General features: G+C 43.0%; 1 protein-coding gene across 2 annotated transcripts in view; it reads left to right on the forward strand.

The window, feature by feature from the left end:
* Window positions 1-14,308, forward strand: part of epc1a (enhancer of polycomb homolog 1 (Drosophila) a) — a 37,543-nt gene that overhangs the window by 14,016 nt on the left and 9,219 nt on the right. For both annotated transcript variants that reach the window (XM_074622608.1, XM_074622607.1), the window contains 9 exons: window positions 3,738-3,897; window positions 5,999-6,144; window positions 6,675-6,881; window positions 7,224-7,372; window positions 8,679-8,832; window positions 10,497-10,655; window positions 10,843-10,932; window positions 11,164-11,312; window positions 13,232-13,653. In XM_074622608.1, coding sequence (XP_074478709.1) covers window positions 3,798-3,897; window positions 5,999-6,144; window positions 6,675-6,881; window positions 7,224-7,372; window positions 8,679-8,832; window positions 10,497-10,655; window positions 10,843-10,932; window positions 11,164-11,312; window positions 13,232-13,653 — 1,576 coding nt within the window. In that variant the 5' untranslated portion in view covers window positions 3,738-3,797. The remainder of the gene's footprint in view (window positions 1-3,737; window positions 3,898-5,998; window positions 6,145-6,674; window positions 6,882-7,223; window positions 7,373-8,678; window positions 8,833-10,496; window positions 10,656-10,842; window positions 10,933-11,163; window positions 11,313-13,231; window positions 13,654-14,308) is intronic.

Below are 14,308 nucleotides of genomic sequence, written 5' to 3' on the forward strand. Positions count from 1 at the left end.
GTGAATGGAAGTTGTGTGTGTGTCCAACTGGCTTGTTAATCGGCGCCGCACTGCAGAGCGCTCATACAGCGGTTAGCGCTGATAATGCCGTCCCCCGACACACGGTTGCGGGACCGTGTTGTCCCATAACCTTAACAGCCACCCTCCGGTTGCCCCCCACGTTAACTGTTAGCTCTGTCAGCACTTGTTGCCGCTTGTTAGCGCTGTAAACACCGTTAGCTGCTTGCTGTCGGCTCAGAAATCTCCGTGTTCGAAGCCGTGTGCAGGCAGGCAATTCTATCTGTATGGGTTGTAGCTGCTGTGGTAGAGGGCCAATCAAATCGAATCGAAGAACGCTTGCCGTGGTTGCGAGCAAAACGATCATCTTTTTCTAGATCTGGGCACAAAAAGAATCGATTGCAGGTATTGGTTGACTGGAGAAATTTTGATACAACTTGGTACTTGGTTTTTACCAAGTACCTTAAAGGTACCGATACTCAGCTCTATACGGACACGTCATTAAAAAGTTTAATTCAAATGTTTCTCTGTTTCAAGACAAAACTCCCTTCAACATAGATTTACAGTAGCTTTTGCTTGCAATCACTGGTTAAGGCTGATAGTGTGCTCCAAATTAATAAGATTTGTGCCGTGTTCTCAGATGTCAAACTGTTATTAAGAGCTGAGGCAATTGCAAGAACGTTATTGCAACTCAACTGTGTGTTCGGAGTTCAGATTTAGTTAAATTTAAAGTTGAGAGTAGCTGCGATGAGGAGACGGAGAACCACAGCCTCTGCAGTTTTAGACCAAGGGGTTGTTAAATGTAGGATGACACAAAACTGGTGGCTGATTGCAGGTGGTTGTGTATTTGTGGGCAGCGAACAAGACTTTGCAATAGTTTCAACAAGCTTGGCTGGACTGTCTGCACACATTGCAACAATCAAAGCCAAATGCAGCACTTTTTTGGGTCCAAAATCTGTGATTTGCGTGTGTGAACATGCCAATTTCAGTCGTGTTTAATGTAACACGCCAGCTTAACGTCGGTGACAAATTACTAGTGATTTGTGAATAGAAGGCAGTTTGTTTGTGGCATGTTTACATCCCAAACCCATTTAGAGCCACTAACAAGCAGGCAGCGGGTGATGGATGTGGCCTGAAACCTCTCGGGTGAACACTTTCACTTTAGTTCCCAAGGTCCTCATGGCGAACTTAACAATGGTCTGGCTGACGCAATAAGCTGTTTTTCTTTGTGCATTGGTCGTAGAGAAAGTGTACAACGCACGGCTCGTTGATAAGCTTTACCAGGGGCAGATGGTTCAGCTCTGGACACATGCTGTGTCCTTTCATGCCAGCTCACAGCTCTGATATGGTTCTCCTGTTACTCCACATAGAGCTCCTCATGGCTTTGGATTATACTTTAAGGCCCTAACCACTTAAAAAACTCCCACGCAAGTGTGGAAGTGTCTAAAACGGAAAAACGGTTTTCGGGTAATGAAGATTTGCCATGCACAGACGTGGTTTCGTCGCCGGTCACATTTGCCAGCCACAATTGGTATGTCCTTGAACACTGACCCATATCTCGAAAATCCACCCAAGAAACTGTGGCTGTGAAAAAAAAGTGTGTAATGTGTAAAATGAGTAGGAGCCCTGTTAAAGTACTTGTTAGAGCAAGATGGGCCTCAGTCAGTTTGACTGTATTGGCCATCTGTTGCATCAACCGCTGAGAGATAGGCCTGCAAAGATTGTGCAGTACAGAGTGAGCATACATTTGTAATAAGCTGCAGTGTACATGATGCAGATGTTATTAAAATAGGTCTGTTTGTATTGGAGTCATTCAATAATAAGGGTGTATGTGAAGACCCATCGCTAATATGTTATTCAGACATATTTTCGACAGTATGTGATTAATGTTTGTGTGGGATTCTTCTTAGCAGCACATTTCTTTGGTTGACTCTCAGACTACATAATGTAAAAACATTCTGTGCTTGCGGAGTTCAAGAGTCAAACTATGTGACTCATTTGCCAACGTCCTTGCTTGTGCTGCCAAGTTAGTTAGAGTAGCAGTTTTGCTGCTGGAAAAAAAAAACTTGCAGGTATTTTCATCTACGATCCCAAAGGCTCAGAATGTGCATTTGTAAACTTTTTGGACAGATTTCTTTCCCGACTAACTTTGTGACTGGCTCTAGCTGGGAGTTGCAGAAAATATGAAAACAATGAGTCACTGTTGTTGTGATAGTAGGGTTACCTGTGCAGGGCCCCGCAATGACGTCTTTGCCTGAGAGAGTACATGCTTTGAAGTACAGCAACACTGACTGACTCTCGTATTGGATTGACACACCAATGCACTCGCTGATACTCCCTGTATTTCAGAGAGACCCTGCTCAGCACCCCAAATCCTACACAATCCTTCTACCAGTGACTCATTTCTCTTGAGATACAGCATTGAGAACTGTGATGGTATAAATACTATGACAAATAGTATGTTCTGCCTGGTTAGACAAGCCTCGACAAATGATTAGAGATAAGGTTGAAAAATAAGAGCCAGGAATTGCCAGAAAAAAATAGAAGATAATCTGTAAAAGGAATTGAAAAGGATTTAGGATGATTCGTGACTGCGGAGGCCCTATCCTGTTTAGAAAATGCTTTGTTTTTGGATAATGGCCAGCAGCTAATACCCATTACATGCTTTAGGATTAATACCAGTGTAAACAACAAAACCAAAAAAGGAAATTCTTGTATTTTTTTCATTTATATATTTTTAAACATTGTACAACTATCTCCCCATAACTCCTGCAACATATGGGGTTAATAATCTATCCTGCAAGTTTAATGAGAGTTTGAGATTGTAATCTCTCCTAATGTGAGATGTCATTTGTGATTGTGCTGAGGCTCGAGTGGAATGACCTCAAGATCCTCTGCTGCAAACCGCATTAATTAACCCACAAGCCTGTGCTGTTAAATCCAGTACTTTAATATTGGTAATCTGGAATATCTGGTTGTTTTGTGGTTGTTAGTCCTCTTTGAAAGAGACGTTTGTTGTTTCATCCGCATATCTCGAGGTCAGAGTTTCAAGGGCCCCTTTGAAATTGGCCATGCCAGTTTTTCCTCGCTAAAATCTAGCCCAACTTTGGAGCGTTATTTAGCCTCCTTCCCGACATGTTGAAAGAGAGAGATGTGTTCACCAACTAAATCAATCTTGCTCATTTTTTATTCCCATTACACACCAGTATACTTTATTTTGTCGATGCATATCCATGTCATGAAGCGATATTTATGTAAAACAGTTTTGGTCTACCGGTTGATAAATCTGATATTTACTTTGCCTTGCTAGTGTGAGCATGTCTCTGGGAGAAAAAGAACTAGGGCTGCAACTAACGGTTATTTTCTTGATTAATCAATTAGTTTGATTTATAAAATGTTGAAAAGTGTTGATAAATGTTTCCCAAAGCCCAAGATGACGTCGTCAAATGTTTTGTTTTGTTCACAACTCAAAGATATTAATTTTACTGTCAAAGAGGACTAAAGAAACCAGAAAATATTCACATTTAAGAAGCTGGAATCAGAGAATTTAGACTTTTTCTTCCCTTAAAAAATTACTCAAACTCATTAATCGACTATCAAAATAGTTGCCGATTAATTTAATAGTTGAAAACTAATCAATTAATCATTGCAGCTCTAAAAAGAACTGTATACTACTAAAAAAAAAAAGTCTAATTGGCAGCCAGTCTATTGTAAACAGCTGTTTTCTTTCTCTCTTCCAGGAGCACCATCTCCAGCGGGCCATCTCGGCGCAGCAGGTATATGGCGAGAAGCGGGACAACATGGTTATCCCCGTCCCCGAGGCAGAGCGCAACATCACGCACTACGAGTCCCTCTACCCCGGGGAGTTCAAGATGCCAAAGCAGCTTATTCACATACAGCGTGAGTAGCAGCCCGCTTGCAACAGGATTATCCTCTTAGCTGCGTTAGTGGTCTGTGAGCATGTGGTGATGTTGTCGGATGCTCCGCGTGTGCCTGATGGTTTCAGAGGGCTTTACGCTGCTGATTGACAGATTTGCGTATTTAAGTTTGGAGTTAGTCATTATGAGTTCAGTCAAACTGGCTGCTACATACGCAGACTTCATTTATGTCAGATCACATGCTGAAAAATTAATAGATTTGTCATGTATGGACACTAAAAAATCACTACCATATGTGATTGAACACAGCAGAGTCGCAGATTTCATGTGCGAAAGGGACATTTTTATATGTCTTGACATGCGTCTTGTGTTACATTGTGAATGTTTTTGTCCCCGGAGGGTCTGACAGCAGATGTGTGATTTCAGAAAAATGTTTGGAAGTGTTGAAGCAGGATGATAGAAATTAGGGGTCAGTAGGTTATTGCTGGAGATTGAAAGGAGAATTGCACTGAAAGCATGCTCCATTCAAAATTTAATTTGGTATATTCGCACTGGTGAAATGATAGGTTTGCAACCAGAAAGAATTGCTGTATCTGCTGCCTAACACGTCCCTCTGTGCTGTGGTTGCAGCGTGGTTTTGTTTTCTGGTTCCTACAATGATTATAGAAGTTCCCTCATCTGGAGAGAATGGCATTAAACAGCTGTATACTGCAGCCATTAGATGCACTGTGTTTGAATTAGCAATATGTAAATCAGAGGGAAAGCTGTAGCAGACGTTTTCATTGTAAAACAACATATTTTTCAGCTCAGTTTTTCTGTTATCTAACAGTTTAAATATGGGGCGTGCTGCATACCTTTCCAAGTGCTTCAGGTTTTGACAGGTTAATGTGTTGATTAGGCTCTGCTAGTGACACTGCAGTAAACATATGTTGTTGTTTTTTTCTATCCAGTGGTCACAGTAGCTGATGGATTACAACAGACAGACACTTTCCACATTTTACCAGACCATTATGTTATTGTCTGGAGAATCTCCAGGCCATGACTGGAGATTCTGGCCAGACTAACTGGTCGGGCAAAAAAAAACGTAGCCACAGGCAATATTTATGAGCAAGTGGCTGGTAATGTTCCCAGTCTGGATGCTGGTGTTTGTCCTGAAGCACTGCTTCATTTTGTTGGTGAAGGCACATAATCAAACACAAACACAGCGCTTTCTCATGATAAATAGTGTTTATTTATTTTTTAAGAAAGTTTGGCAGCAGTTGTTTGAAGACAAAGGCATCTGTTTGTCATACCCCATGGCTTGTGTTTATTGACTTACTGTTGCTAAATACGAATGACTCTGAATTATGCAGTCTCCTAAAAATGACGTTCCCAGAATATGAATCTACATTGTGAATTGCATTTCGAGGGAAACGTATTTTGTCGTAGATTATGTTTGTGACGTTTCACAAATCTGTTTGTAATGATGGTCCGCGTAGGGAGGAGGTCGGGGGTGGTGGATGGATCAAGCAAACACATGACTTTCACCTAGGAGACCGAAAGTCAACTTTAACTCATTTTAACCATGATGTTTTACTAAACCTAACCACGTAGTTTTGTTACATTTTTGTTTTGTTTTGGTTCAATTTACAACCGCGTGTTTAAAACTGCGACCGTAATCTGGGAGGAAATACCATCGAAATGTAATGAGAATGCAGTTTAGTTGTATGGGAATGTCATTTGAAGGAGACATGGTTGCATTATGGAATCATAACATGGCATTATTTCACTTTACTGGATCACATTTGCTCTTGAAACACTCATTTTGATTTAAGTTCCCCTAGTCCATCTGACAGTCTAATCCAACACATGCTCCAGATTCTCAGGAAAATTAATAAATTGTCTTTGCAAGTTTAAAAGTGTAGCTTTTTCCCCACTGAGTAATAAAATGTGCTTAATATTCTTCAATCTGTCATGATTATTTAATAATAAGTCATCAAGTTCATGCACAGTGCAGCCTGCTCAGACAGTGTTTACAGAAGCGATGCCGTGTCTAGTTCAGGTGCTCCTGTTCCTGGCGATGCCTTTGAGTTAATGTGTCTGTGTTTCGTCTCTTCAGTAACCGACTCTTCTCCATCTCACAGCTTTCAGTTTGGATACAGAGCAGCCAGACTACGACCTAGATTCAGAGGATGAGACCTTTGTGAATAAGCTGAAGAAGAAAATGGAAATCACAGCCCTGCAGTTTGAGGAAATGATAGACCGACTGGAGAAAGGCAGTGGACAGCAGGTATTTGTCAGTCTGTGTGGGGGGGAAAATACGGGTTTGCATGGTATTTGCACAAACACATCTCTGGCTTTACTTTAACACAGAATAAATAAGCCCACTGAGTCAGATTGTGCTTTAGTGAATAAAGTACTGGTTCTTATCCAGTAATTTGAGAGGTGTAGTCCTTTGTTTCTTTAATAGTTACAAAAAGCTTCTGCATTTTCTACTCCAAGCTACTGCATGGCGTTCTTGTCATCTCTGACTAATAAGTAGGCTACTTAAATTCTTGCAACTGTCAAACTTAGTGGTATGACTTTATGACGTGTGCCGGAAGGCAACACGACTCCACCACACTGCTGAACGCCAAAAAGCAATGTTTTGTAGTGTTTACAGCTGTCTGAAATGACTGCAGCTTGTTTAAAACACCCGGGTTCTCTCTTGTGTAGTTTATGATGTCTTTATTAAACATGCAACACACGGATGTGCTTGTTAAATTTATTGTCACAGTTCTGTGGCTCTGACCTTTTGCACCGACTCGGGTCTCTCCGCAGCTCGTCAGTCTCCAGGAGGCCAAGCTGCTGCTGAAGGAGGACGACGAGCTGATCAAGGAAGTGTTCGACTACTGGAGCCGCAAGAGGAAAACCTGCAAGGGTGGCTCCCTCATCCCCAACGTGAAGCAGGAGAAGAGGGATGGCTCTAGCACCAGCGACCCCTACGTGGCCTTCCGTCGACGGACGGAGAAGATGCAGACCAGGAAGGTAGGAAATCTGTGGCCAGGAGAAAGAGGCAAATGGAAGAAGTTGTGCTGTTGGATATGTTGCATGCATATTATGGCTTCTCGGTAGACTGGTATTTGAAAATTGTCCTTTTATCTTAAAGGGCAATGGTGTTGTTTTAACCCATTGTGGGACAATTAGCCGCCAAAGAGCACTGCCTCTGATCTTTGTGGGAGGGAAGTTATTCATAGTTATATAATAAACCCTAACATCAAAGTTTTAAAAACAGTTGAAAGCCTCAGTAACTTGGTGCCTGATAAAGTTTCTGTATAAATGGGAACACTTTTTGGCTTTGTGTCTGAATTACTGCTGTGCCATTTTCAGAACCGAAAGAATGACGAGGCATCGTACGAGAAGATGCTGAAGCTGCGCAGGGACCTGAGCCGAGCTGTCACCATCCTGGAGATGATCAAGAGGAGGGAAAAGAGCAAGAGGGAACTGCTGCACCTCACGCTGGAGATTGTGGAAAAGAGGTAAAAAAGACCAGCGAGGCGAAATTGGCCCGGAGAGAGTTTTGGCAGTGGTTGTTAGGGTTGTCTGCACTGCATCAACTACCTTGTTAGGCAAGTAGCTGCTATTAGGAGGCCTTTTTTCACAGAGATTTATGATGCAGTATGATAAATGCATGCTTCGCTTGTCCGATTAGATGACAGATGTTCATGAACAGATAAATTCTTTTGGACAATATCGTGTCATGCAGCTGCGCTCTCGTTCTCTGCAGCGGCGCTTTGGGAACGCTTTCTGATAAGGTTTTAACACTAATTGTTTATCTCCTGAAAGCTGAGAAGGTGACGGCGTCAGACCTTTTACTACACGCGGCGTTTTGGGTGGCTTATGTGGTTAACCTTCATGTTTGATTAGGCTTTTGTTTACTCGCCAAGTAGAGGCCATTAGGACACAAGATTGATAGTGTCAAGAGTCGACCACGTATTTTCTGTAAAGTCAAGCTTCGCTGCTCGTGTTAATTGGGGGCACAGTTATGTACACTGTTTTGCATGCATTATCAATTTAAAGTTCACCCTGTTTTATTCAGTAGTGTCTGAAGCAAATTAGCTTATTGACTTCTCTGTGGCTGCTAGAATCTTTTTCCCAGTCTGTTAGGAGGTACACTAGACTACATGTTTGTGTTATTTTGTGGGGGGGGGGTTTTCTTTTCCAAGCTCCACTTTGAATCGTTCTTTTGTTTCCCCAGCGGAGTCTTTGTGATCCATCTAAACATGACATGCGAACGGAATGAATTTGCTCTGAAAGCAGCTGTCAGTGTGAGCTTAAATTGGACCCTTCTCCTTGAAGTGCTTTTGATTTGTAGTGACATTTCAATTTCCTCTGGTTATCCTGGCCTGGTTTCTGCCTGCGCATCACTGCCAGGGTTCACCCCCAGATTGGGACCGCTCTATTCTCAATAGATAGCTTCTTCTCCGGCCCACTTCATGATATTATGCCGCCGTAGAGTGACCCAGGTGTACTGCAAAGTGTGTGTAGTCTGACAGTAGTGTGGCTCTTTATATGCACTGAAGTTGAGGTTCCTTTGTCTGTTGGCCGCGGCTGTATGGTGTTGACGATTACGCATTGATTAGTAATCATGTTGCCGAATTTTGCAGTATGAATTAGGCTACAATACAATATGAACATCTCTAATACTGATACTACTGAGACCTGTTTCTGTGAATTCTTAAATATATAAAGTGGTTCAATTTAACCATAAAATAATCCCTAAATCCATTCTGCAGTTGATTTGTAAAAATGCCTCCTCTACCCCTTTTTCTGTCTGTCCTCCAGGAACACAATGACAGACTTTGGCAGTGAGGTGATGGCAGAGGCCCTTGCACAGCGAGCTCTGGTGAAGCCCGTCTACACCATCCCCATCATTCCCCAGTCCAGCAGTAACCAGTACAGACACCAGGACCACATGGACATGAAGGACTACAAGAAAGTAAGGCCATCTGCATTCACAACGCAACACTGGCTTCCTTCTAATAATGTCAGGAGCAGAATGGGAACCTCTCCGGCTCTTGATGAGATGATATTGACTTCACATTTCTCCTTCACGTCGAATCAATTCACACATTGATGATGGCTGAAGTGAGGAGATGTACAATGCAGTTTACTGTACTTCACATTGAACTCAAAGGAGATCTTGACATTTTCATTGTTGAAAAGGTACATCATTTAAAAATGGCAACTCGCTATGAATTAATTTTAATTAATTGCCACACTGGGAGTACGTAACTGATTGCAGATTTTCGTGTGAATGTGTAATTTTTCACTTTTTTGAGAGAAAAAAATAATAATTCTAATGCCGTTTTATTTTCCAAAAGACAACAAGAATTAGATGAATTGGTTGTACCAGACTCTTTGGTAGCCCTCAGCCAAAAGACTTGACAGACTAGACAAAACACCCACCTAACACCCACTAACATCTGGGTTTTATCTTTAGTGGGAGAGGTTACATTCGTCATTCTTTCCTGGGACAAATGACTCTGCAGTAGTCACGGGTATTTATCGGCTCCAGCTCCGATCGGAAAGTGACAGAAACGTGACACCCGGGTGGACGCGCTAATTTGTGTCGCCCCAAATGAATATATGAATATATCATAAATAAAAATCAATATGGATTTGGACAGTTATTATAATTTAGTAACATACAATTAAAATGCTGTCCTCAAAGCCACCAGACTCCAGTCAGAAAACAGGAATTTTACGTCGCCGATTGCCGTAAAACACACTTCATTCAAGCTCGACATAGAGAAACAAAATAAAACTGTCTTTGTTAGTGTTCCAACAATCACCAAAGATTAGTCATTTTGGTGGGAAAGGGGTAAATGGTTCACTCTGTTCATCAAAGTTGTGTCATTGAGGCGGTAGGGAACAAACTAAATGTGCTGACTCCTTCAAACTCCAAAACATTTAATGTAAAGCTAAGTTGCCATATGCTCCGACAATGTAGCACTTCATTACACAGCAGTATCGTGAACTCTGTGTCACCTCTTCTCATTATAACTTCATTAGCTCCAGTGACCAACAACCCTCCCCCCCACCCCTCAGGGAGACAACTATTTCCCCCTTTTTTCCGCTCCCTTTTCCTCTACCAGCTGGTTGACTTTTCCCTTTTGTTTACAGACGCTCATTTTTGGTTTAATGTGCCCCCCCCTCCTCCCTCATCACTCTAACCCTCACTCCTTCCGTTGATTTGACACAGCAGTTCTACGCCACGGAGTCCCTGCCTCTCTGTTTGCTTTGTCCCCTACGTCTAAGGACTGAATAGGATCTGACTAATCCTAGTAGAGTTGGAGTCTGTTCAGACAGGGAGGGGTCGTCCCACAGGGGAAGTTGGGGTGAACGGTGGCACGGGGTGGATTGAGGAGGGGAGGGGCAGCCATCTGGCTCGGCAGCAGCATCTGGCGCACGCTGCCATCTGCATATCAATGCCTCTTTTACTCACGGTTGTTTTTCTACACGCACTCCTCGCCTGTGCATAGACCACCAACACTAGGCTACCACCAAACAGCAGCACTGCTCTGCATCTTGAAATGCCTTTCTGATTCCGCAGACTGTAGTATAAACATTAAGCACGGTTTCCCTTTTCCCTCCTCACAGCCGGAGAAGACGGAGGCAGTACGACCCAAAAGGAAATACGAAAAGAAACCCAAGATCCCTCCTCTGTCAGCGCCTCAACATTCAGGGCCCTCGGTATTCAATCCCAAGGACCTCAACCAGTACGATTTCCCCAGCTCAGACGAAGAACCCTTCTCACAGGTAACAGGATTTCATTTCCGACGAGTGCGAGTTGATTTTGTTTTCGGTGTGGTTTCAGTATGGAAACTAATATTAAAAATGAGAACCGAGAATGATCACCCAGCCAATATTGACTGTCATCATGCTTGGCTAGGTGTGGTTTCAAGTCCTACGCTCTTCATTAACTTTCGTTGTTTTTATTGTACAGATCCATTCAGGTTCCTCCGAGGCAGAAGAGGAGAATGACCCAGATGGCTGCTATGCGTTCAGGAGGAAGGCCGGCTGTCAGTACTACGCTGTGAGTGCCCTCCTGTGACTCCCGTGCTTCTATTTATAGTGCCAACAGCAGGCCGGCCAGTCTGGCTGGCCTGGCCGTTAGTCTTCCACACTCTGCTGGACAACACAATGCAATAACAAAAGACTTGCCCTTTTTCTTATCCAATATATTTCTCTGCTCTCAGATTTAATATGTGACGTCTCCTCTCTCCCCTATTTTCTCTTCCTGCATCTCCTCTTCACCTTCCCTCAGTCTCGTCCAGACCAGAGTGGCAACTGGCCCTGGGTAAGCCCGTCAGAGGGTGGGCTCGGCAACCCACGCTTCCGCTACTGTCTGACCTCGCTGAACATGCCACGGCGCTGCATAGGTTTGGCGCGACGCCGCGTGGGCAGAGGGGGCAGGTGAGTTCGGTCTGACTGTTTGGTTTCCTCACACTTGTTGAGGTTTGATCAGTGATGCTGCAGGTACACACTGAAAATGGAAGTGGATTGTTTCCAAGTCCTGTTAAATCAAAAATTATGATGTATGCATGACTTCATATTTTTTTTTAAGCTTCTGGCATTTGCGATGTAAAGCATATGTGTGATATGATCAGCACGTTGCCCTCTTTATGCATTCATCATATTCATGAAAACCTACAAATTCAGTTAAGGAAACAAAGTCAGAGAAAATGTTGAAATGTTGAAATGAAATGTGTGTAGGAATGCTGCCAGTACCAATACTGAGTAGGGGAAACTCAGCCAAGTGTTGGCTGGAGCTGCTGAGGTTGTTTACCATACCAGCTCTTTGGCAGGTTACCAGCGATCATTTGGCGGGCACATTCTATTATGAATATCAAGCTGGCTGGGAAAAATGATGAACATGACAGTCCCATTTTGGGGATTCACCCGCCGCTGTGGCCTCTGGACAAATCAGAAAACTTAGCTTCTGCAAAATGTCCTGCAGCTTTGTCTCGTATCTGCTCGGTAATTACACAGACGATTGAATAAAGCACACTGACTGGAGGAGTTTAGCCAGCGGCTTCCACCATGCCAGGTGTTGTCGAGGAGACCAACTGGGTTAGGCGGTATCTGTTTCACAGACGCACATCAGATTAGCAATGTTCTGTTTCTGTCTGCAATCAAGCTTATCGCCTTCCCCGAGGGAGACCAAAGGACCAGTCCATCTCTGAATTAAAATCTACAATATGATGCGTTCTCATGATAGCAATACTTGATGTTAGAAAACATGGAGTTTGATCTGATTGTTTCGGCAGACCAGAAGTGTGCCTGTGAAATGTTGGTACGACATCTAAACATGTCAGTGCACAGTTTAGATGTAGTTAACAACATGTTCTTTGCTCCTATAGCCTCGGGTTAGGGCTGCACGATTATGGCCAAAATGATAATCACAATTATTTTGATCAATATTGAGGTCACGATTATTCATTGATTTAAGGGACAAAATATTTGTATTGCACTTCCACATTTAAATAAACACAGCACTGCTTTCACTTCCATGTTGCGCTACATTGCTGTTAATGTACAAATCTTTGCATCAAAATAAGACTGCATGACGGCTTCCCAAAAGTGAAGCTAAAACATCTGGATTGCCCTGGTGGCTGGCTGTTAGTTAAGGAGTTTTCTATGTGCTTAGCGCACATTTTAAACATCGATATCACAGTCGATCATGTTCATTTAGTTTTGGGGAAGCCAAAATGGTAATCGCAGTTAATATTCGATTAATTGGGCGGCCCTTCCTCGGGCCGAACCAAAAAATATTTGCCCCCTCTTAGTCGATTAGTCGACTAATTGTTCTTATTTCCAAGAAACCTATGGGCACATCTCTGGTAAACACCAGATTTAAAGTGGGGCTTTTGTGTGATTCTTTGTGGAGAAACTCAGTTTTACAGATCAACTAATCGATTTGTCGACAAAATCAAGTGTTAGTCGACTAAGTATTTCTTTGGTTGAGGACAGCCCTAGTTGTCTCTCTTTTTCTGGATTTTAAGCATTGCAGCAGTGCGGCTGTAAACGTTGACTCCTGTTCCATTACATAAGTGTTCTGCTCTGTACTCATGGCAGAACTGCATGTTTTTGTCCTGTGTTTTTGTGCAATACCCAGCTATAGTTGGTGCTGGCCCACTGAACATTGTAATTAAATGAATGGAATGCGAGGGATAGCCGCTCTTGTGCAATACCTCAGTCACAACCAAAGGATGTTGTAACATACTGATAATGACTACAGCGTGTTTTTCATTTTATCTGACCTCAAATGACTCAATTGGTTTGTAACGGCTCACTGATGGATTTATTCTAATGAGTTTTGGTTTTTGTTTCAGGATCTTGTTGGACAGGGCGCACACAGATCTAGACAGCATCTGTCAGAGCCTGGACTCTGACCCGGAGCCCGAACCGCTCGCCACACCACTTCCAAGTTCTCCGCTCCGCAACTCCAACGCCAGTACCTCAGAAACCAATACCTCGGACCCCACCAGCTCCTCCCACCGCCCCTCCTCCTCATCGCCCCCGTCGTCGTCATCGCCAACACCTATGGACCTCAGCCGGATTCTTTTGAACATTAAATCTTGCCGCTGGAGGCACTTCAGACCACGGACGCTATCCCATCACCCCTTGGGTGGAGGAGACTTGTCTCGCAGAGGATTTAGGGATTTTAGCCGGACAGTGTCAGGACTAACCCGGACCCTGTCTGGAGGAGCCAGCTCCCAGAACCGCACCGGCCCACCCCCCACCCCTGTCAACGGTGAGTCAGTTATTTCCATCGTGCTGCTCAGTGTCTTGTTTTGCATCTTTGCATTGTATGTCTTAAAATTGTACAGCTAAATATTTTCATTGGTCTGAACACGGAGTGGAACAGTTACATTTGTTGCTTTATTGCATTGTAAGCAAATGTGTCACTAGGAGCAAATTTAATATAGTTTTGATAAGCTGTCATTCTACAACGTTAGTGATTGTGTCAGTAACTTCTGGGAGTAAATTTAGCAAAGCTTGATCGCTATATGTGCGCTCTGTGCTGTAATTAGAGAAGTTGAATTTAGTCTGAGCATCAGTAAGAAATGCACTTTGTCTTGAGTTCATTTTGCAACTGCTGTTATCGGATGTCAACATCCATCTCTTTGAACCTAGGTACTTTGTTTTGGTGTGTGGTCCAACATGTGGTCCAACATGTCTAAAGCCATTTTGTGTCGCATTTATTTTATTATAGGAACGTATTAGTTTGGTGTTATTTATCTTTGTTTGTTTTAGAGCGCTCTTAGTTTGTCTTTTAGGTTGTTCTAGAGTGTGATCTTGTATTATTTTTATGGGCGCTTATCATTTTACATTCTGATCTTGTGTCATTTGTCTTACGCTGGTGGTCTGTCACTCATTGTTATTGCTCCCCATATTGGCCAAGAAGT

This window comes from Sebastes fasciatus, chromosome 21, assembly GCF_043250625.1.
Source record: "Sebastes fasciatus isolate fSebFas1 chromosome 21, fSebFas1.pri, whole genome shotgun sequence".
Taxonomy (NCBI): Eukaryota; Metazoa; Chordata; class Actinopteri; order Perciformes; family Sebastidae; genus Sebastes; species Sebastes fasciatus.